A 22,572-nucleotide genomic window follows, 5' to 3' on the forward strand; every position below is an offset into this window, starting at 1 on the left:
GCATTCTTCTACTGTTTCCTAGGAACTCTTAAGATTCCTTCCAGCTTGGACAATCTTTGATTCTATGAGTTGGTTTTATTTGTTCACCAACTTTAATTTTGGCTTATGCTCATACTGCTGTGATATCAAACTATTATAGATAGCCAAAACTCATAATTTTAAGACAATGGAGCAAATCAAATATCTAATTTATGGGTTTACAATGTTTGTGAAACACACTTTGAAAGACAGTAGATTTGGCTTGGTGTGGTGGCTCATGCCTGCAATCTCAGCACTTTGGGAGGCAGAGGCAGGAGATCACTTGAGCCTGGGAAGTGGAGGTTGCAGTGAGCCAAGATTGTGCCACTGCACTCCAGCCTGGTGACAGAGCAAGACTACGTCTCAAAACTAACAAACAAACAAAACCGAGTAATTTAGGAGTCAACAATGTCCCTGTACCCTCTTCATGTTTTGATTGAAGTCTAAAAATAAAATCTAATTACTTACTGATGAGAGGATAGTTTAAATTGGAATATTTCTACCTTCAGGATATGTACATCTTCTTTCTATTAGGTCTAAAGCACTTTTCTTGCCTAGTGATAACTGAAAAGGCAAGCAATATCAAAAAAAGAAAAACTGTCTAAACAAAATGTAAAAAGTTTACTACTAGCAAACTTGTAGCTGAATAGTAAGCACTAGCTATAATGTTTAATTAAGTATTATATAAAATAACCCATTTTGTAAACTATGCAAACATGCCCAGAGCTGATAAGAATCTGATCCATAAATTTAGAGCTTGCCTTACATAGAAAGATCCCTCTTTGCACATCAGAAAGTTTCAGTATTTTTAAGACTGGTTTCATTAAATTCTGAGAACCTATTAATATTTATGGTTCCAGTCATCTGTGTGAAAAGAAGAAAACTGGTTCCCCTCTCTTTAAAAATTAATAACCTTGCTGCTCAACAAAAAAGATAATAAATGTAAAATAAATCAATTAGGTCATTAATTATCAAGACTGTCTCTGAAATGACTCTCACTTGAAGGATTAAAAACATTTGGGTTGTAAACACAAGTTCTTACTAATATACTCTGTCTCAAAGTCATTTCCCAGAGTTATTAATAAATATTGCAGGATATAATAATTCATAAATTAATCAAATGACATGAGATTCTAGATTTTACCTATAACATATCAGAGAAAAAAAATCATGGTAAATTACATTGAATACAAAAATAGATCCTAATTGTTCTTTTAAAATTAATGTATAAATTTTCAATTCAAAAGAGTTTTCAATCACCATCTTGTAACATGTACTGAATGTATACAATAAGCCAGGTGCTGCAGCTACAGAGAGATGTAAAGAATGAGTTTTGCCCTTTGAGACATTTAAAGTCTAGCTGGAGAGACAGTACGTACACCTAAAGAAGACATGGGTCAGTACTAATAAAATCAAGTCCATATTCACAATAGCAAGGACATAGAATTAACCTAGATGTCCATCAGCAGTCGACTGGATAATAAAAATATGGTATATATGTAAGATAGAATAGTAAATAGCCATACAAAGAATTAAGTCGTATCCTTTGCAGCAACATGGATGGAGCTGACAGCCATTATTCTAAGCAAATTAACACAGTAATGAAAACCAAATACTGCATGTTCTTACTTCTAAGTAGGAGCTAAACGTTGAGCACAAGTGGACATAAAGCAGAGGATGACAGACACCAAGGACTACTCGAGGGTGGAGGGTGGGCGGAGGAGTGCAGGAAGATGGAAAATCCACCTATTAGGTACCATGCTTATTACCTGGGTGATGAAATGAACTGTACACCAAACCCCCACGACAATTTACCCATGTAACAAATCTGCACATGTACCCCACAACTTAAGATAAAAGTTGGAAATAAAAAAAAATCTAATGACCATTTACAACACTGCTTCCATGGGAAAACTCACTGAATTATAAATGTACTTTTGTTACACAAATAACTCTTGACATGAGGACAACCAGTACAACTTTTCAAATAATCCCAAGTGATTCAAAACAGAGATAATCTACTTTATTAAATTCTCAGTGCCATTTTTGGCAGGCATTGCAGTGAAACTGGATACTTCTTCCAAAATAGGCAGAACTTAAAAAGTAGCTAGTTACACAAAAATCACCAAAACCAGATTTCTTGGAAGTGTACATAAACCTTTCTTTTTTTTTTTAAATCATTAGATAGTTGATTATTCCTTTGTTCAAATACGTATTCCAATAAAAGCTTACTAAGTACCTACTAAGAACCAGGCAGGTAGATATAAAGATAGACTAAGCCTTGCTACTCAGGCTCCAGGATTTACATGTGAAAAAATAACAGTGTATTAAAACCTATGGAAGAGGTGAGCCCAGGATGCATGGGGAATCACAGTAGCATGGTCTTGGAGGAACTGATGCCTGAATAGTCCTCACATGAGTGGGTGAGGGCCAGGTGTAGAAGAGGGGAAGAACAGGCCAGCAGAGTGAAGCATGCATGAAAAGACCAAAACCTTCAGAGAATGTGTCCAGTAGATCAGAAGAGCTGGAGAATGGGGGCTGCATCAGGGGAGAGGGAAGAGAGAAGGCTGGAGAGAGAAGCTGAAGGAGGCATCTGGAGAAGGTGGCAGGGACCAGATCAGGAAGGATCTTAATGTTCCAAGCTGGGATCATTGGCTTTAGCCCAAAGGCAGTGGCGAACCTTGGCCAGAGAGTGTTAAGTCTTCTGATCAGAGGATCAGTCTGCCAGCAATGACGGGGATGTGATGGAAGGCAATGCCAGCAAAGAGGCTACAGCAAAACTGCAAATGATGAATAAACGGGATCTTAATAATAGTAGTGTCTGTGCCTACACTGAGAAGGGGGCAGATCCATGAGTTATGTGGTAGACAGACTGGGATATGGTGACTATGGCCTGCAGAGAAAGAGGGAGAGAAAGAAGGAAAGGGTAGCTTCAGGGTGCAGATTTGGGCATCTGTCTGCATGATGGTCATGTTCCCTGGGTCAGGCAAGTCTAGAAGAGGTGTAGGCTTGGGAGAAGATGAAGAGGTATCTGGGAAGATCAGTTTTCAAATAAAACATGTATCTCAGCTTGTCTGAGATGTGGGAGCCATAGGGGATGGTTTGAATAAATCCTGCTTTCTGGTTTTGATAGCAAGTGATCTGTGACGTCTTTGTAGTACTTGATATCATCCCTCTTTTCCTCGAACAAATTTACTTGTGGGTATGGATAGCTGTGGCAGTGAGCAAATAGAGGGTGAGATCAAGGGATAGGAAACTCTTCAAGAAAGGGGACTGATCATTTACATACCCATTTCCCCCCCACACACAGTCAATGGGGAATAGCAATGTGGAGATGGCAGGGGCAGAACCTGACATCTGGATCCCTGCTTTTGGAAAGAGCCCTCTGATCCTTTGGGGTAACTGCCTCAGCAGAGTTGAGGCATAAAAGAAGATCAGTTTTCCAGAATAGTTCAGAGTGGCCAATGTGCTACATGGAAGAGTTGGTCAGGAATGAATCATCTCAAGGGCAGGCTTATTATACACAGGGATCTGGGACGGGGCTTGCGGAAGCCAGGCAAAGAGACTCAAGGGCTGCCACAGGGACGCCAGGAGAAGACGGCATGTGTCAAGAGGACTCAGTGCAGGATGAGGCTGTTGAGGTCTTTTCAGATACAGAGCTCAGCAACAGCAGCTCTGACTGGCAATCAGAGAAGTAGTCCATGGGAAGTGGGGAATAAAGTAGGTCGAGCTGGCCCTTCCGGCCAGCACTCATGCTAAATGGAATCCTGGGGTCTGAGATGTTAAGCCAAAATATGAAAAGAGAGGTGGTGGTGCCAAGAAGCGGGGGGAGGCCAGTCATAGGTTAAGAGGCTTAACAAATCCATCTGGGAACAACAAAGAAGCTGAGGTCCAAAGGTCTGGGATTCTTGGATTTGCTACTGCTAAGCCCTTAAGAGGTCCCTGGCACCACCAGAAAGGGTCTTCTGACAATATGTGGCTCTGATATTACGTGGCTATTCTCCTTGTTTACCTCACAAGCTCTCCCTATTAACTGCCCAACACCAAACAACTATAGCTCCCAGAATGCATTGTGCTATTTCACACCTATTGCTTTACCTACCTGGAGAACTCTTCTCACCCTTTAAAAGCAAGCTCCAATGTTCCCTACTCTAATCCTCACAATATAATATCGTTGCACATACTACACTGTATGGCAATTGATAAAAAATAAAGGTCATGCTTGGCATGTAGTGTGCTTGCTATACGTGCTAATAAGTGAATAGAAGCATATATCCTAGTAGGTCTAGTTCAACTTTCTCTGCCTGGGGTGGTAACACAGTAATGCACTCCTCTAACTGGTTTGTTTCTAGAGCCTTAGCCATACCGTCTCACAGGAATTTTAGCATCAGAGATTCCTAATTGATTCGTGCTGGCCTCAGCTCAGACTAACATTGCAGCCTCGCTGGGTCTCTGCAGGCCCTCAGCCATTACTGACACTCAGCTCTGCAAAGCAAGGACAATATCAGGGCAATGTCAACCACATATCCTATTGCAGTCATCCAGTGAGGTGGCCCTTCAGAGGATGACCTGAAGAGAGAGAGAGAGGTAACCCTAGGAAGGGGATTATGAACCTTGAGGGGGAAGGAAAGGGAGCGACAATGGCCTCCAAGAGATTCATGATCCATTGCAAGGATGGGAATTTTTTAGCAGGAGGACAGTTCACAGCCTTCATATGATTTGCTAAGAAGTCCCTGACTATCAAATATTAAGATTCACCTTACCAGAACCACACTTTGCTTGAGGTAGCTCTGCTCAGAGCACCAGCTGTTGAATCCAGATCGCAGAGGACTTGGTCATGGTCAGGACAGATTAGGGAAGGGAGCTGGGTTCCCCCACAGCTCAGCATTTACAGACTCCCATACCAGCCTGAGAGAAGCCTTTCTGAAGGCAGATATTGTACACATTTTAAAGAATGTCCATGATCTGTGTCTTACACAACTTCAAATGCAGTGAGTAGGAGGCAGTTAGCTTCGTGATACCTCTACCTTGACCTTTATGTTCCTTAGAACAACAAACCTGCCAAAGAATTTTTTTAAAAAAGGCAAATCTCCAGGGTCACATTCATGATGAACGTCTGGTTTGAACTCCTGCTCTCAGTCCTGAGCTCAGGAAATGCTAATAAATAGACAAATCCTGATCAATGGCTCTTTTACATTTGATTTTCTTTCTTTCTTTCTTCTTTTTTTTTTTTTTTTTTGGCCGAGAAGCTGTAGTGTAGGAAGTCAGCCGATAAAGGCTTTCTACATTATAGAGGCAAGAAGCACATAGAGACAAAGCAAGAACTACAAACCACTGCTCAGTGAAATAAGAGAGGAAACAAACAGATGGAGAAACATTCCATGATCATGGTTAGGAAGAATTAATATCGTGAAAATGGCCATATGCCTAAAGTAATTTATAGATTCAACACTATTCCCATCAAGCTACCAATGACCTTCTTCACAGAACTGGAAAAAACCACCTTAAACTTCATATGGAACCAAAAGAGAGCCTGCATAGCCAAGTCAATTCTAAGCAAAAAGAACAAAGCTGGAGGCATCAGGTTACCTGACTTCAAACTATACTTCAAGGCTACAGTAATCAAAACAGCATGGTACTGGTACCAAAACAGATATAGACCAATGGAACAGAACAGAGGCCTCGGAGGCAAGGCCACACATCTACAATCATCATATCTTTGACAAACCTGACAAAAACAAGCAATGGGGAAAGGATTCCCTGTTTAATAAATGGTGTTGGGAAAATTGGCTAGCCATGTGCAGAAAGCAGGAACTGGACCCCTTCCTGACACCTTACACTAAAATTAACTCCAGATGGATGAAAGACTTAAACATAAGACCTAACACCATAAAAACCTTAGAAGAAAACCTAGGCAAAACCATTCAGGACATAGGCATAGGGAGGGACTTAATGACTAAAACACCAAAAGCACTGGCAACAAAAGCCAAGATAGACAAATTGGATCTAATTAAATTCCAAAGCTTCTGCACAGCAAAAGAAGCAATCATTAGAGTGAACCAGCAACCAACAGAATGGGAAAAAATTTTTTTAATCTACCCATCCGACAAAGGACTTATATCCAAAATCTACGAAGAACTAAAACAGATTTACCAGAAAAAAAAAAAAAAAAAAACACCACTCAAAAGTGGGCCAAAGATATGAACAGACACTTTTCAAAAGAAGACATACATGAGGCCAACAAACATATGAAAAAATGCTCATCATCACTGGTCATTAGAGAAATGCAAATCAAAACTACACTGAGATACCATCTCACGCCAGCTGGAATGGCGATCATTAAAAAATCTGGAGACAACAGATGCTGGAGAGGATGTGGAGAAATAGGAACACTTTTACACTGTTGGTGGGAGTGTAAATTAGTTCAACCATTGTGGAAGACAGTGTGGTGATTCCTCAAGGACCTAGAAATAGAAATTCCATTTGACCCAGCAATCTTATTACTGCATATCATATATATCCAAAGGATTATAAATCATTCTATTATAAGGACACACACACATATATGTTCATTGCGGCACTGTTTACAATAGCAGACTTGGAACCAATGCAACTGTCTATTGATGATAGACTGGACAGGGAAAATGTGGCACATATACACCATGGAATACTATGCAGCCATAAAAAAATCTATGAGTTTGTGTCCTTTGCAGGGACATGGATCAATCTGAAAATCATAACTCTCAGCAAACTGACACAGGAACAAAGAATCAAGCACTGCATGTTCTCATTCATAGGTGGGTGTTGAACAATGAGAACACATGGACACAGGGAGGGGAACATCACACACTGAGGTCTATGGGGGGAGGGACTAGGGGAGGGATAACATGGGGAGAAATGCCAGATATAGGTGATGGGGATGGAGGCAGCAAACCACACTGCCATGTATGTACCTATGCAACAATCCTGCATGTTCTTTACATGTACCCCAGAACCTAAAATGCAATAAAATATATATACATATATTGCTTTCTCATATATCTATGAGAAAGCAAACCTAAAACTGGAGAGGCTGACACTAAACTCTGGGGAATTGAGAGTCACTTTTACCCACATCCTGTAAGGGCAGAAAAAACACAGGAAAAAGCTTTCTACTAAAAGATGTATGTTTTGTTTTTTCAGTTTTTGAATAGAAAAACATGCATTACTCAAATCCACTCAGATATCTGAATATCTCTGCTGGACGTTTCTTGTTTGTTTGCTTGGTTCCTACTGTACCGTCCCTGACTTCTGAAAAATAATTTTAAAAAATCCTCAGAGTGAATCTTTAAGTTTTAGTTGTTAAAAGCACATGCCTTTGTACCCGAACAGATGTGGGCTCTGCCATTCACTTGCTAAGTAATGCTGGATAAGTTTCTGAATCTCTTTACGAATCCAAATTTTCAGCAATTAAAAATGGAAGTATGAATAGTACTGACTTCAAAGAGTTGCTGAGAGCATTAAGTGAATTGATGCATTAATAAATCTTAGACCAACCTGGCATACTATAAGCATTCAATAAATGGTAGTTAAAAAATAGGAGTAACATCTCTGTCAATAAAGAAAAACAATTTCAAAGACACATTTTTGTGTACAACCATACATGTTAAAACAGGCAGAAAGGAAGAAGGAAAAAAATGCAGAAATAGTAGGTCTGTGTTCCTTAGTGAAAATTCCCTACTTCATACCTCACAGGGAGTGTCAGACTGTCTTCCTCACCTTCACGTGAGTTTAGGTCTAGCAGAGAAGTGTAACAACATGGGTCGCCCATCCAGCCCGATGGGAAGCGCAGAAAACCACAGCCTCTGCCATCATGCTTTCTGCCCACCTCCAACTAGACTCAACTTAGCCAAGAGGCTGGACGGTTCTTCCATGATCATTATCCTTTATAAGTTATTAGCACTGCATTTTTTCTTGTCTCCCAAAATATTTTTATGTTTTCACCATGTTAGAAAATTATTCCTTTAGTTGTTGTTGCTGTTGTTGTTTGTTTTTGTTTTTGTTTTTTAAAGCATTGCAGCCTGGGGGAGTTCCTCCTCACTTTGGACAATCACTCCGGCTAAGTTTGTACGGAATGGTGTCTGCCCCAATGGGCAAGCGTCATTCCTATTCACCTCTCATTCAGACCACATAAGATAATTTTAGCAAATGTGCTGCTCACATGATAGTTCTGCATCTATGCTGATGTCTAGGGAGCCATTATTAATCCCAAGTACATTTTCTCTCAACTTGTTTCGAGTCTTATTTCTTCCAAGATTCTATATGGCTTTTCTTACTCAATACTGCATTAAATATAAATTCCATTTTTTTTCTAGTTAAACTATCTTCCCCAAAGGGGAGAAAGAAAACAATGCTTTCTTGTTTCCTTTTATCAAAGAAAGCTGACTTAGGTTATTAGTAAAGTCAACAGAGATGTAGGTTAAGGACTGTAGATAACTCCCTTATCATCCACCAGTTCCTTCAATATCAGGGAAGTCTGTCTTGGCACCAGGATTGGGAAAGATAGAATTCCACATGTCCACCACTTCGGACATTCCCTACTTCTATGCTTTCATTAAGTGGCAGCCACAGTTTACATGAGCACAGATTTCAAAGGAAATCATAGCAATCAAGCTTCCTTACCCGGCAGTCTCTCTGAAGTGTTTTCATAAGCGCATTGTATGTTTCTGTATCAAAATACAACCCTTCATGCATGTCTTGCAGGAAATCTAAGTCCTTAAACGTGGGGTTGGATTTCTCTCTCTCCTTACGAGATGCTCTTCGCTTATACGTTGAGCCTTTCAAGTCATATGTCAGGTGCATTCGCATGGAGCGTGGCAAAACGTTGTTCATCACCACAATCCTGATATTAATGCCTCCTGATTGCATACAATACAGTCCGTAAAATTTTGGCAAGAGAGTCCTTGGATTCTGGTTTAAATTCTAGAAACCAAAAAAAGAAAAATATATTTACAGTTTTCTATTTTGAAAAAAATAATGCTCCACTAAAGATGTCTTTTCATGCCTATATAATAATTAAACATAGGATGTGATTGTCTTAATTAATGTCCATCACTAAAACGTTGCTCTTTCTAATCTATTTCTTAAGTCTGTTTATTGGAAGAGCAACTTTACCCTTCTAAATTCAGGGCAGTTGAAAGTGACTGAACTGAAATTGAAACATAATGTTCCAATTTGGCTCCAACTAAAAACAGGCAAGGAATTGGCTGGTGCCATGAGTGACTATTTTCTAAGGTAGCTAAAGAGAAAATTAATTACCAAGGTATATGGGATGAACATTTAAAATTTTCATAGCTCCTGCAAAACTGTCTTCCAAAATGGTACACCAATTTACAACCATACTATGTAAGATTGTACACAGACTTTCCCATCACTCTTATCAGTGCTGAATAGTACCGAACTTTACGATGTCTGTAAGCAAGATTAGTCAAAAATGGAAATCTGTTCGTAAAAATTTGAATATCACTGATTATAGAAACTTAGTATTTTTCATGTATTTTTAGTCACCCTAAAGATAATTTTGCTCATTTTTCTGTAGGTTTTTTTCACTGCTGAAATTCTTGATATATTCTGGATATTTATCATTTTTCTTGTCTATATAGGGTAGTTTTTTCCAGTCTGTTGTCTTTTTTATTATTTAAAAAAATAGGGAGGCCAGGCGTGCTGGCTCATGCCTGTAAGCCCAACACTTTGGGAGGCCAAGGTGAGCAGATCACAAGGGCAGGAGTTTGAGACCAGCCTAACCAGTAGATGAAACTCTGTCTCCACTAAAAATACAAAAAATTGGCCAGGCATAGTGGCATGTGCCTGTAGTCCCAGATACTTGGGAGGCTGAGGCAGGAGAATTGCTTGAACTCTGAAGGCGGAGATTGCAGTAAGCCAAGATCACGCCACTGTACTCCAGTCTCCAGTCTGGGTAACAGAGCAAGACTCTGTCTCAAAAAAAAAAAAAAAAAAAGGAAATACATATCTATTTTTGTTCCCTTTTAAAGTAAGTAAGAAATTAAAATAGTTTATGAAAGGGCATGTATTCAGTGAAAATTGTCTCTGCTATCCTTGATTCTTCCCCCAGTTCTCAATATTTGAGAAAACTACTGCTCTCACTTTATTTCATTGCAGAAATATTCAATATGATTATATTAATTTTGTGTCTGGTATTTTTTGTTACATAAATGTGTTGCCTTTTGAAAAAAATTTTTTTTTTTTTTTTTTTTTTTTTTTGAGACGGAGTTTCGCTCTTGTTGCCCAGGCTGGAGTGCAATGGCGCGATCTCGGCTCACCGCAACCTCCGCCTCCTGGGTTCAGGCAATTCTCCTGCCTCAGCCTCCTGAGTAGCTGGGATTACAGGCATGCGCCACCATGCCCAGCTAATTTTTTGTATTTTTAGTAGAGACGGGGTTTCACCTTGTTGACCAGGATGGTCTCGATCTCTCGACCTCGTGATCCACCCGCCTCGGCCTCCCAAAGTGCTGGGATTACAGGCTTGAGCCACCGTGCCCGGCCTGAAAAAAATTTTTATTCATTTATTTATTTACTTTGAGAGACAGAGTCTTGTTCTGTCACCCAGGCTGGAGTGTAGTGGCATGATCGTGGCTTACTGCAACCTCCGCCTCCTGGGTTCAAGTGATTCTCCTGCCTCAGCTTTCCAAATAGCTGGGACTACAGGCATGTGCCACCACGCCCAGCTAATTTTTGTATTTTTAGTAGAGACAGGGTGTCACTATATGTTGGCCAGCCTGGTCTCAAACTGCTGACCTCAAGTGATCCACCTGCCTCTGCCTCCCAACGTGCTGGGATTAAAGGCGTGTGCCACCACTCCCATCCTAAATGTGTTGCCTTAACTTTTTATCTAATTTTAATTAAATATAAGTAGTCACATATGGCTATTATCACATTAGACAATGCAGTTTTATAAGAAGACAAATATATCTGAGCTTAGAACTATGGCATTTTAAGATTTACTAATTAAGCAGGTTACCAAATAATATCATATCAATTTGATCCTAATTTTAGATAATTTAAAAATGTGTGCATGAACAAAGTATAACTGAAAGCATATACACCAAATTTTAGTAATACGTATCTCTAGGAAAGAAACTGTAGTTAGTTGAAATTTTTTGACTTTATTTTCTCTTTTCTCTTAAAAAAAAAAAGAAAATCTTTTAAAATCTGCCTATAGGCCACTAAGATTTTTGATTAATTTTTAATTTCTATACTTCTATATGAAATTAAGTATTAAGTATTTAATGCTGTGCCTAGCAGATTTTGGAATTAAAATAATATATTTTATGTAAAAATTTTTCAATAAAATGATCATATGGCATCTCATGAATGCATTTTTAAAAACAAAGATGATATTTATCACCACTCATAGCAAGTGATCGGCAGAACATGGGTTTCTGAAATCCAGACGGCTTCATGTCGCTCTTCCAATCACAAAAGATTAATAATTGTTACAAAAGTACAACAAAACTGGAAGTATGAAAATGACTGGACTACTTAGGAAAAGTGGGGTTAGTTTTGAAAATTTGGAGTAGATGTGTAATAAATCCATCTAGGCTAAGTTACTGTTCCTTTGTCTCTAAAATATTATATGAAAGGTGATTTTTTTACATTATCATATTTACCTATGAAATTCTAAATTCTGAAGTATAGCAGCTGAGAACAGCTAATGTAGAATATGTGCTGGCATATTAGTGTTGGGGTTAAAAATGCATTCTCTGGAGCCCTTTGTCTTGTGTAGCTCCAGCTCTGCAGCTCTCCAGCTCAATCACCCACGGCAGTTACCTAATTTATCTTTGCCTCAATTACCTCTTCTATAAAATGGTGATAATTGTAGTATCCAAGGTTGCTGTGAGGATTAAATGAGTTAATGAATGCAAAGCACTTAAGCCCTTGCTTAACACATAGTCAGCAATCAATGAAAGTTAACCATTCATACTATTACTATGGACTGGCTGCAAAGAGCTTTGCAACACATTGCTCCCTTTCTCTTTCCTTTGTTTTGCATCCTGTATCCTTTCTTTATCACAACTGTGTAAGAATAGTATTTCCCAGCTTTTAAAGACTGAGGGAACTAAGGCTCATCAGCTACGCTGCTTACTCAGGGTCATGCAGTTAACCATTGGCTGAGCTGGGATTTGAACTCAAGATTGTGGGATTCAACAACTATGCTCTGCCATTCAGTTATAGTTTACTTTAAAAAATCTATTCAATTAATGTCATAGCATAATCTAAATACAGAATAAAGCATAGCAAAGAGAAAGAAACATGCGTAAGCTTCACTGAAAAAAACAATAGATAAAAACTGTTGAGGAAAGTAATTAAGCTTCAAGTAGAAGCTTTAATGATGTGCAGTTCCTTACCATGTAATAGCCTGGCAGCAGCTTTTGAAGAAACTCAGCTTCTTTGTGCTGAACTGTTTTGATGATAAATTCATCATCACTGGTCACAAAAAACAAGGATCCACTGGCTCCAGGGTTAGACAGTTCTATTAGAGGTTCACTACAGATGGAATACTAAAAGAGAAAATGAATAAACATTAAAATATATACTTGATGTACATGATGCCTCCAAGGAAGACAATCATAGCATTGTACATCTTGGCTATGTTGAAACAAGAAGCCCTCTCTGCGGGCTTTAAAAGAGGCTCCAGGTATACCAAGAAGGCTCTTTGTGAGATTTCTAAAGATTTAATTGGTCTGTTTGTCTTAACAATTCTATGATGAAAAACAGACATACGCTCCTTATCCCCAGAGTCATGCGATAGTCATGAATCATCCTATCTGTCCAATGAGATAATTCAGTCATGTTGACTAAGGTGCTTTGTTTCCAGCAAATGTCCATAAAATAACAAGTGAAGATGTGATCTGCACTGTGTATTTATCACTTAAACACCAACCCCTATTCTCTTTTCACTATTTTCTCAGAAGATGTCACCTACTCATGGTTTCAACAAGGACATGACTTCAACATCTGTTTCTCCAGCCCAGATCTTTTGCTAGTGCTCAAGACCTGTTCATCTAACGCTTTAATAAACATTTCTGTTTTGCTTATACCACAAACAATTTATATGCAATAAGTTCACAGTCAAATTCATCTCAGGGCTGTGGTTAAGACCATATGATGCCTTCATGGTAATTAGAAAGATGCAGCCAACTGGGTGTGGTGGCTCACACCTGTAGTTCCAGCATTTTGGGAGGCTGAGGCTGGTGGATCACAAGATCAAGGAGTTTAAGACCAGCCTGACCAACATAGTTAAACCCCATTTCTACTAAAAATACAAAAAAATTAGCCAGGCATGGTGTAGAACACCTGTAATCCCAGCTACTCAGGAGGCTGAGTCAGGAGAAGTGCTTGAACCCAGGAGGCAGAGGTTGCAGTGAGCCAAAATCATGCCACCGCACTCCAGCTTGGGCAACAGAGTGAGAAAAAAAAAAAGAAAGATGCAGGTCTTTATCTTGGCAGATGCAGCTCTGGGACAGGGTACTTAGTTGGTGAGTAGAGGAAAGGCTAGATTTCAGTCTTCACTCCTTCCCCTCGGCCAAGTAAGAGAGCTTAAGCAGCACACAGCCTGCACAACTGCACACAGTGACCCCTTTTGTTCTCTGCCTTCTGGAAGTGCCTTGTTCCCCAAACCAAAAACTAGGGCATCATCCTTGACTCCTCACACTTCCTCCTTTCCTATTGAGACTGTTGATGCTGCCTGCCCCGTTCTGCCAATACCCTCAGTTCATTTACTCATGCATTTGAGACCCTGGAATATAAGGCGTAGACTCTAAGCTCTCATAAAAAGTGAAGGCAGACCCTAGACTCTCTTTAGAAATTCGGATTCATTGTTCCATGGCATTTGAATTCCTGACACAGAAATTCCTTATGAGTAGGAGTTTATGTTGTGAAAATAGGAAAACAAATGATGCAGAAATTAGAGGCTGCAAATAGAGAAATTAGGGGGTGATCCAGAAAGAGCTGTCTAGAAAAGACTGGATTCAGACCTGAACATCTGCTCCCAATTAAAGTCTCCAATTCTTCTATAAGCAGTGACATAAAAAAAAATGCAGTGACATAATATGAATACTATTTCACTAGTAACTACATTGTCATATATTCTTTTATTATGTCATTTATACATTAAGATGAATGAAATAATAGATTGTTTTGATCCACTTTAATAACCCTTTGGGGGCTATTCATAGCCCATCATCATGTACAATAAACTGTGATTATGAAACTGAACAGGAATATCACCATCATGCTATAGAACTCTGTGTTTCTCACTCTACAACTCGGTTACCACATTCTCTTCTAAGCCACCTTCTTTGAAACATTGCCCCTGAAGAGCAAATGAGGAGGAGAGATGGGAACATTTTAATTAGTCATGATCGAAAGCCCCCATGTTTGCTCCTGGGTTTTATGCACCTTCCAGGCACTTGTCATCTGTGCAAGCTGTTCTAATGTATTCATGCTCTCACTTCTATTTCCTGCAGGGCCTCTCTGCTATATCCACTGGAGAAAAAAGTAAAAAGCAGAGCACAACCCAGCTGGGCCCTGCCAATATAAATTAACAATGCAAACTTGTCCCATGTGGCGGAGATAATTTTATGTGCCATTTTTTCCCCCGATAGTATGAAATATTCACTCTGCTCTCTTTCTTACTGGCGCAGGTGAGCCTGAAAAGACTCATGTAAGTTCTACTGGATTTCTGAATACCCAGGCACATGATGAAGAAGGAAAGAACCCATGGCTGGTTGCCCAGTGCTCTGGGGCCCTTTGGCTTTGCCTTGGCCGGTGTTTGGCTAGGAACAAGTAAGGAAGAAGGAAAGTTTGCACTGCTGTATGTGCAGAAGCACCTTCACTGTGCTGTCTCACAGTCCAAATTATGCGTGTTTCAACTTGAAACTTGTAATCAGCATGCACAGGGTTCATTCTAATGGGACTGAGAACACAAACAGAATAATTCAGGCAGGAATCCAGAAGCCACAGCACAAAACTAAGTAGAAACACGCACATATGGCAGGTATTCAATATCATACCCATGTATGGAGTTACCAATGGCTAATGTTTCCACGTCCCCAACTTAGATCACTGTAACTTCATAAGTGGAGGTTTGAATAGCCCCAGTTTGACAGCCACCATGATGCACTTTGTGATTTGCACTGTATCCTTTGTTTCTTCAGAGCTTTTCAAGCAATGTCTTATTTCCTATTTCTATGTTTTCCTTTAGCTAAACTCTTCCAAAACATGTTTTGTTAAATGTGTTTGACTTCTTTTGGCTGTATTCTTCACAATGGATAATCACAATTCAATGGGCTAAGGAGAGGCTAGCTTGAGTACATATTTGGTAAGGGGTCTGTGATTTTCATCAAATACGAGAAGCATGAGGCCAGTTGGTGAAGGGTCTTCAAGCCCTTTGGGAAGGATAGGGAGACCACTGTTTGGTCGAGGCTCAGCCCCCTCCATTGGGGGTAACCTTGGGCATCTCCCTTTGCTGACCCCAACTTCAGATTCCTCATCTGTAAAATGAAAGATTGAGGTAAAAAGTCTTTGAGGGTTATTATACCTGACACTCAAGCATGCTGTGTCATACAAAAGACCCTTTCCTCATCTACCACAGTCCAGATCATTACGTGGGGTCCCAGACAGAACGGTATGGAGGTGAGCTTCCAGAAACTCCAAGGCTTGCTGGGGAGCTGCCTTGGTCCTATGCTGCAGATGTCCCTAGTACAGGCATAGGTGGGTGGCAGCAGCTGTTGGGGATGAGGCAATCATGTTGAGCTAGGGCCTTTGATCTGTTTCTTGCAAGCCCCAGAGATGTAAGTAAGGTAGGAAAATGGAATGAAGCAAAAGCACACCTACATACCTGGCTCTAGCTTTCCACCTACCATGTGTGTGTGTGTGTGTGTGTGTGTGTGTGTGTGTGTGTGTGTGTGTGTGTGTCTATGTGTGTGTTTTCAGTTGCAGTATTGGTCTGTCACCCAGGCCGCAGTGCAGTGGTGCAATCTCAGCTCACTGCAAACTTGGCCTCCTTGGTTCAAAGAATTCTCCTGCCTTAGCCTCCCAAGTAGCTGGGACAGGCTAATGCCATCACTCCTGGCTAGATTTTTGGATTTCTGGTAGAGAGAGGATTTTTCCATGTTGGCCAGGCTGGTCTTGAACTTCTCACCTCAGGTGATCCACCTGCCTTGGCCTCCCAAAGTGTTGGGATTACAGGCCTGAGCCACCATACCTGGCCTCTCCCTACCTTTTAAATTATATTTACATACATACAATTAAAAAGAATTGTGTAATTAACACCCATATATCTATCTTCCAGCATCAACTCATGAATGGTCAACTCATTCATGATCATTCAATGATCAACTCATGGCCAATCTTGTTTCTCCAACCACTCTGCTGCCTTACTTCCCTCAGGCTTTTTTTTTTTTTTTTTTTTTTTTTTTGGTAGGGGGACATTCAATTTATTTATTTTTTAACAATTACAGTGAGCTGTAATTTGGATATCATTCAATTCACTTATTTAGAGTATATAATCCTTCTGATTAATTTTTTAAATTGATACATAAAATTGTGTTTTATGATACACAACATAATGTGATATTCGTATACACTGCGGATGGCTCAATCAAGCTAATTAACACATCCTTTACCTCACATATTCATCACTTTTTTGTGGTTGGAACTTTTTTTTTTTTTTTTTTTTTTTTTTTTTTTTTTTTTGAGACGGAGTTTCACTCTTGTTACCCAGGCTGGAGTGCAATGGCGCGATCTCGGCTCACCGCAACCTCCACCTCCTCGATTCAGGCAATTCTCCTGCCTCAGCCTCCTGAGTAGCTGGGATTATAGGCACGCGCCACCATGCCCAGCTAATTTTTTGTATTTTTAGTAGAGACGGGGTTTCACCATGTTGACCAGGTTGGTCTCGATCTCTCGACCTTGTGATCCACCCGCCTCGGCCTCCCAAAGTGCTGGGATTACAGGCTTGAGCCACCGCGCCCGGCCTTTTTTTTTTTTTAAAGATACACAATAGTTGTACATATTTTGGGGGTACATGTGATATTTTGATACCTATACATAATGTGTAATGATCAAATCAGAGTAATGGGATATCCATCACCTCAAGCATTTATTTTTAAAATCTATTCTGTTAGCAATTTTCAAGTATATATTATTATTTTAGTCACCATGTAGAATAGATCTCCTGTATTTATTCCTCCTCTTTAATTCCATTTTTAAATTTATTGTTATTTTTATTTTTTTGAGGTGGAGTCTTGCTCCATCATCCAGGCCGGAGTACAGTGGTGCAATCTCGGCTCACTGCAAACTCCACCTCCTGGGCTCAAGTGATTCTCCTGTCTCAGCCTCCCAAAAAGCTAAGATTACAGGTGTGAGCCACTGTGCCCAGCCGTCTAATTCAAATTTTGTATTTTTTGACCAACTCCTCAGATTCCATTAAAGTACATCCCAAATATCAAACCATTTCATCCACAGATATTTCAGTATATCCTCTAAAAGACAAGCATTCTCCTTTTAAAATGGAACCATGATATTACTATCTCACCAAAAAAAGTAATTTCTCAACACTATCAAATATCTAGTCAGTCTTTGTATTTCCTTAGTTTCCTGTAATTTAGAATTTTGTTTATTTCAGTTGTCTGGACCTATCTATTAATAATGTTCCTGATAAAAACTCTCCCCTCTAGCCATATTGGTCCACTAAATATCCTTCTGAAAATTGAACACAACCACATCTCTGATTCTACTGTGCCCCTTCCAACCCTTTACCCCCTGAGCATCCATCTCTTTTCTACCTTTTAAAATCCGTTGTAATTTTTAAGGCATGGTTAAAACCACGCTATGCTCATAAGATGATCTCCTAATCGTCACCCCAACAAAGAAAAAGATTTCTACCCCAAACCCTGGAGTATTTTATATGTTTTGTTTCAGTTTTTAAATTTATTGCCTGATAGAGTTGATTCGTTTTCCACATAGACAAATTGATTTTAAGTTTTTATGTGTCATGACTTGTAGTTTTCTGAATTTCCCTACAAACATTAGCAAAGTATTTTAGATATAATAGGTGCTCCAAGTGCCCACTGATCAATTAATTCACCTTTTGCCAGGTACAGGGACAAAGACTTTTCCTGTGAGAAATAATGAGCTTAGAGTCTTGTGCTCTTTTGTAAATAGTCTAACCACATTATGAAAATAATTTTTCATTTAAAGACTCATTAGGAAACTTGGGTAGGCTGTGTGGGAAGTTGTTCAGAAAAGGAGCTTCCCCATAGAAAGCAAATTTGTGAGGTCAGAATGAATGAAAGAGTGGACCACCAGCCTTTGGGACAATGGATATGGGCGGGCTAAAGACAGGCATCCATCTCGTCATATTGATTGGACCAGCAGCGTGAAACGCAAGTCTAAGGCATCTTTTCAAATGGTGAGAAGTTCAAGGAAGTTCAGAAAGAGAGTCCATTAAATTCGAATGTGTGGCAGAAGATGAGAGATCTATCTTGTTTTCCATAATATAATATTAAAACTCTATTGGGTTTCTCAAACACAATTCCTGAATGATGGCAACCCTCAGTAGTTATAAAATGGCTAGAAACCAAAGGATGCTCTCTAACATCCTTTAATATCCTCTAACAGAACAAATATGTGTGCTTGTGTACTTGCATTGGTCATGATGGGTAGAGGCACTTGAGGTTTCAATTAAAGGGAAGTGGTGAGAGAAAGAGAGCAATATATATATATACATTTAAAGGCAGCAGAATGCTGGGGACTTTCTACCTTGCCCTCACTGCTCTTTAGAGACTTACTGACGTGCCCTGAGGAAGCAGCATTGCTTCATTAGACAGAAGTCATGTGATTTTCTTAGGAACCAAATAAAGAAGATCATTCACAAGTTTTCTTTTTCTCTTTTACAAGAAGATTCAAAGGAGACATTTAAGAGTCTTCATTAGCACAGAAGATAATCAGCTCTGAATTATTTACATCTTATCCAAATTATAAGGTGCATATTAAATACTCTTTGTTACACGTGTTGCTATAGTTTTTCTGAAAAGCATTATCCCAGGATCTGGCTCAAGTCTTATTAAGATCACTCAGAATGGGATGAACAATAAATATTTGATGGCATTCTTCCTACAGTCTCTTGAAAACCAATTTTGAAGAGCCCCAGGGTGTTAACAGTGATCAGATTATGAAACAAACCATTTTTTCACTTCCAACAGAAAGTTCCTGGCTCCTTGAACAGGAATGAGGGAAAACTCTGAGGTCACATAAGACTACCTCACAAAAAGGCTGTTGTGTTTGTACCTCTTGTGTGCCAGAAGGCAGATGAAGAATGCAGACAAATCTGAGGATAAAATATGCCCTGTACCAAATAAAAAATGTGTTTAAAAAGAGCCTGCCTGAAGAGATGTTGAGAACAAAACTATCCAGATTCTTTAAGATGTTTATTCAAATTTGTAGGTCAAGGTGAAATGGTTGTGGGCCAAGGTAGTTGAGAGGAATGGTACAAATAAGGCAATTAACATAGAAAGGCTTTCAAATAGAATCTAATCAGCAAAATTCACGGGAGTATTTAGAACTAATTAAAACATATCTGTTAGAATAATTATCTGAAGTCAAAACTGATATTATAGTTATTTAAATATGAATTACCATAGCAGATTTTGGAGCTATCAGTAGACGCTACAGCATCACATCAAATTTCTTGAAGCTAAATTTATAATCATTATAAAACTTGGAACTTTCACTATGCCCTGGAGCTTTATAAAATGAGAGACACAAGCCACTTGTTACTGTTGCTATGATACAAATGTTTATATTCACACATTTCTATAGAAGGAAGAAAAATGACAGGTTCTTACCAAGTAATCATCAGGCTTGATACCAAAAAGTTCTCTGAAATATCGGAATGCTAATGGAGCGTATGTCTTAAATCTAAAGTCTGGGTAGTGATGTGCTGGGGTCAGATTGCTCCCTTCGCTGAAATCAAAATATTAAAAAGAGAGAGAAAGAAAGAATACATTAGCAAGGACAATTTTGACTGCACATCTAGCTCTATTAGCCCTGGGCCAATATTATCTCTAGACAAATCAACCCCACGAGAGCGGGTTTCTCAAAGTTCATGTCACAAAGGCCAATGATCACCAGGTAGAACAGATGCTAAGTCAGTGACGGTCACTTCATGCAGGCATTCCCTGCCAATCAGTGTCACATGCCTGAAAATTCATTATTCCCTTGTGCCTTCTTCCTGGGAAGATCACTCCATCATCGCTAGTGTGATCACATTGTAATGTTTTCGATGAAAGATCTAGGCCTTAATGTGTGGAGCAACTTCAAAAATATATTTTTTAACCACAAATTTTGGATATTTGACAAATATTGTTAAACAGGGATAAGTGAAATAATTCTTAAAACAGAGAGAACCATCACACTGAATAGGACCTCAATCTGAACTCTTTTATTTACATTTTCCAAAAAAAGACACCTTACATATTTTAAGAATTTAAAACCTGATTTCCAATCCCCAATATTTCATTATCTTCTTTTCCTTTTCCGGGGTTCATTTTGAAAAAATATACACAATATTTATGATATATAAAATGTATAAAGAATAAAACAGTGAATACCAATGAATCCAAAATGCTGCTTAAGACATAAAACATTATCGATACAGTTGAATCCCCTTCTGTACTTTTTACTGGTCATATCCATAGAGGCATCCACTGGCTTAAATGTTGATGTTTATCAATCTCATCCTTTTTATTCTTTGACTACATACAATATTACCTAATACATGAGCCAGTCAAACCACCTAAGCCACTCATTCTTAAATTTTTCAGCGTGAAAAATGAGAACAATGTAATAGAATTTTATGTGAAGTTTCAAGAGCCCTTTGAATTACACTCCAGGCGGGACATCGAGGGCCTATGCAATTTTATCATGGTCTGTTTTTCATGGATACCACACAAAAAGGACTGGGCAAATGACAAAGGCTTTCAGCACAGAATAAACACTTTGGATCTACTACAGTTTAAGCTGTTGAGATCAATCAGATTTTTGCATCAGTGCCTGGCACATAGCAGACACTCAATAAGTATTTGTTGAGTGAAAGAATGCGTCTTCAGTATAATGCTAATGTGGAATAGTTGATTCTTACATGGATTAAGCTCAGTAACAGGTCACCCTTGAAAACTATGGAGGAAATATCTATTCAATATATCCAATGCAACTAGTTTTTCCTTCTGCACGATTATAGATGACTGTGTGTCTTGCTGAGTACCAGAGGATGGAGCCGGCTTGTTGTGTTAGGGGTCAGCAGCATATGACAAATGGTTATCTTGAAAGGCTAGGATTCACTCAGGCAACAGCAAGGTATACATACTAGGAGAGGAGTGGCACAGGGACTAAGACTACCTGAGAGAGGAGCAGTCACATCATAAGGAATGACCCCCAGATCATCTACTCATTTAAATGGTCACTGTTTCTCTAAGCAAGCATAGTTGAATATTCAGTATGTATGATGCTCGGCACTGTATCCAAACATTTTCTTTTTCTGTATTTTGGGATTTAGGAGGGGATTCAATTCCATGGGACTGTAAAAAGGAATGATTCTGGAACTTATATGGCATGTAATAACTTATTAATATAAACGTAGATCATATAGAAAAGAGTAAAAGAAAAGTGGCTCAAAGAGACCTGTAACATCCTTCCTTCCTTTTGCAAGCGTGTAAAAATAACCACAATGCCTTAGTTCTGAAGCAGGCTGCTTTCAGTGGGCTAAGAGCACTGCCAGTTTCTTGTTTCTCTCTTTTTCACTTTCTATCTCATATAAAGTCATTCATTCTATTGGAGCAGATTCCCTTCAACATTCAAAAAGGTAAGATAAAACACCCATGTTCCACTTAAATGGAGTTTCTCTCATTTTTTACAGTTTTGGGCCCAAGATTTTATCAGAGAAGATGTTGCATTTACTATTATTATTTTCATTTTTGGTTACTCCTGAGCTCTTTAGATTATTCATCTTTCCCTGAGGTTTCCATTAATATAATAATTTTCCTTGGATTCACATCTCTCTAACTACTGTGATTTGTTCAGTTATGGTGTAAAAAGGATAGTGTTAGGTTTCCCTGGAGGTGAGACAGACACATGTACACACATCCACACATAAACACTCATGTATACAGAGCAGAGAGGCTTCAGATAGAGAAAGGGGACATTTATTTCCTTAGGTATACAGAAATAATAATAGGTATTTGGTAGTTTAAACAGCCACTAAATCGTTCCATGAAAAAGAATTAAATCTAGCTAGCTTTGGGCCACATTACGATATGGAGAAGTATGAGGCAACTCTGAGGCAGGCTTAACCTGTATGGGACAACCAAGAAATTATATTTGTATAAACAGAAAATGAAAAGGAGTGGGCGTAATACTTAATGGAGGCATCACACAGTGTGGATGTCGTTTCATGGCATAATTAACATATAGAAAGTAACAATGAATTGCTGAGGT

At 39.1% G+C, this 22,572-nt stretch overlaps 1 protein-coding gene across 6 annotated transcripts in view; it reads right to left on the bottom strand.

Moving 5' to 3' along the window:
* Positions 1-22,572, bottom strand: part of PIP5K1B (phosphatidylinositol-4-phosphate 5-kinase type 1 beta) — a 488,372-nt gene that overhangs the window by 128,293 nt on the left and 337,507 nt on the right. For all 6 annotated transcript variants that reach the window (XM_074394717.1, XM_010346143.3, XM_074394718.1 and 3 more), the window contains 3 exons: positions 19,926-20,043; positions 12,423-12,575; positions 8,680-8,979 (listed from right to left, as the gene is read on the bottom strand). In XM_074394717.1, the coding sequence (XP_074250818.1) occupies positions 8,680-8,979; positions 12,423-12,575; positions 19,926-20,043 (571 nt within the window). The remainder of the gene's footprint in view (positions 1-8,679; positions 8,980-12,422; positions 12,576-19,925; positions 20,044-22,572) is intronic.

Source organism: Saimiri boliviensis, chromosome 2 (genome assembly GCF_048565385.1).
Source record: "Saimiri boliviensis isolate mSaiBol1 chromosome 2, mSaiBol1.pri, whole genome shotgun sequence".
NCBI lineage: Eukaryota > Metazoa > Chordata > Mammalia > Primates > Cebidae > Saimiri > Saimiri boliviensis.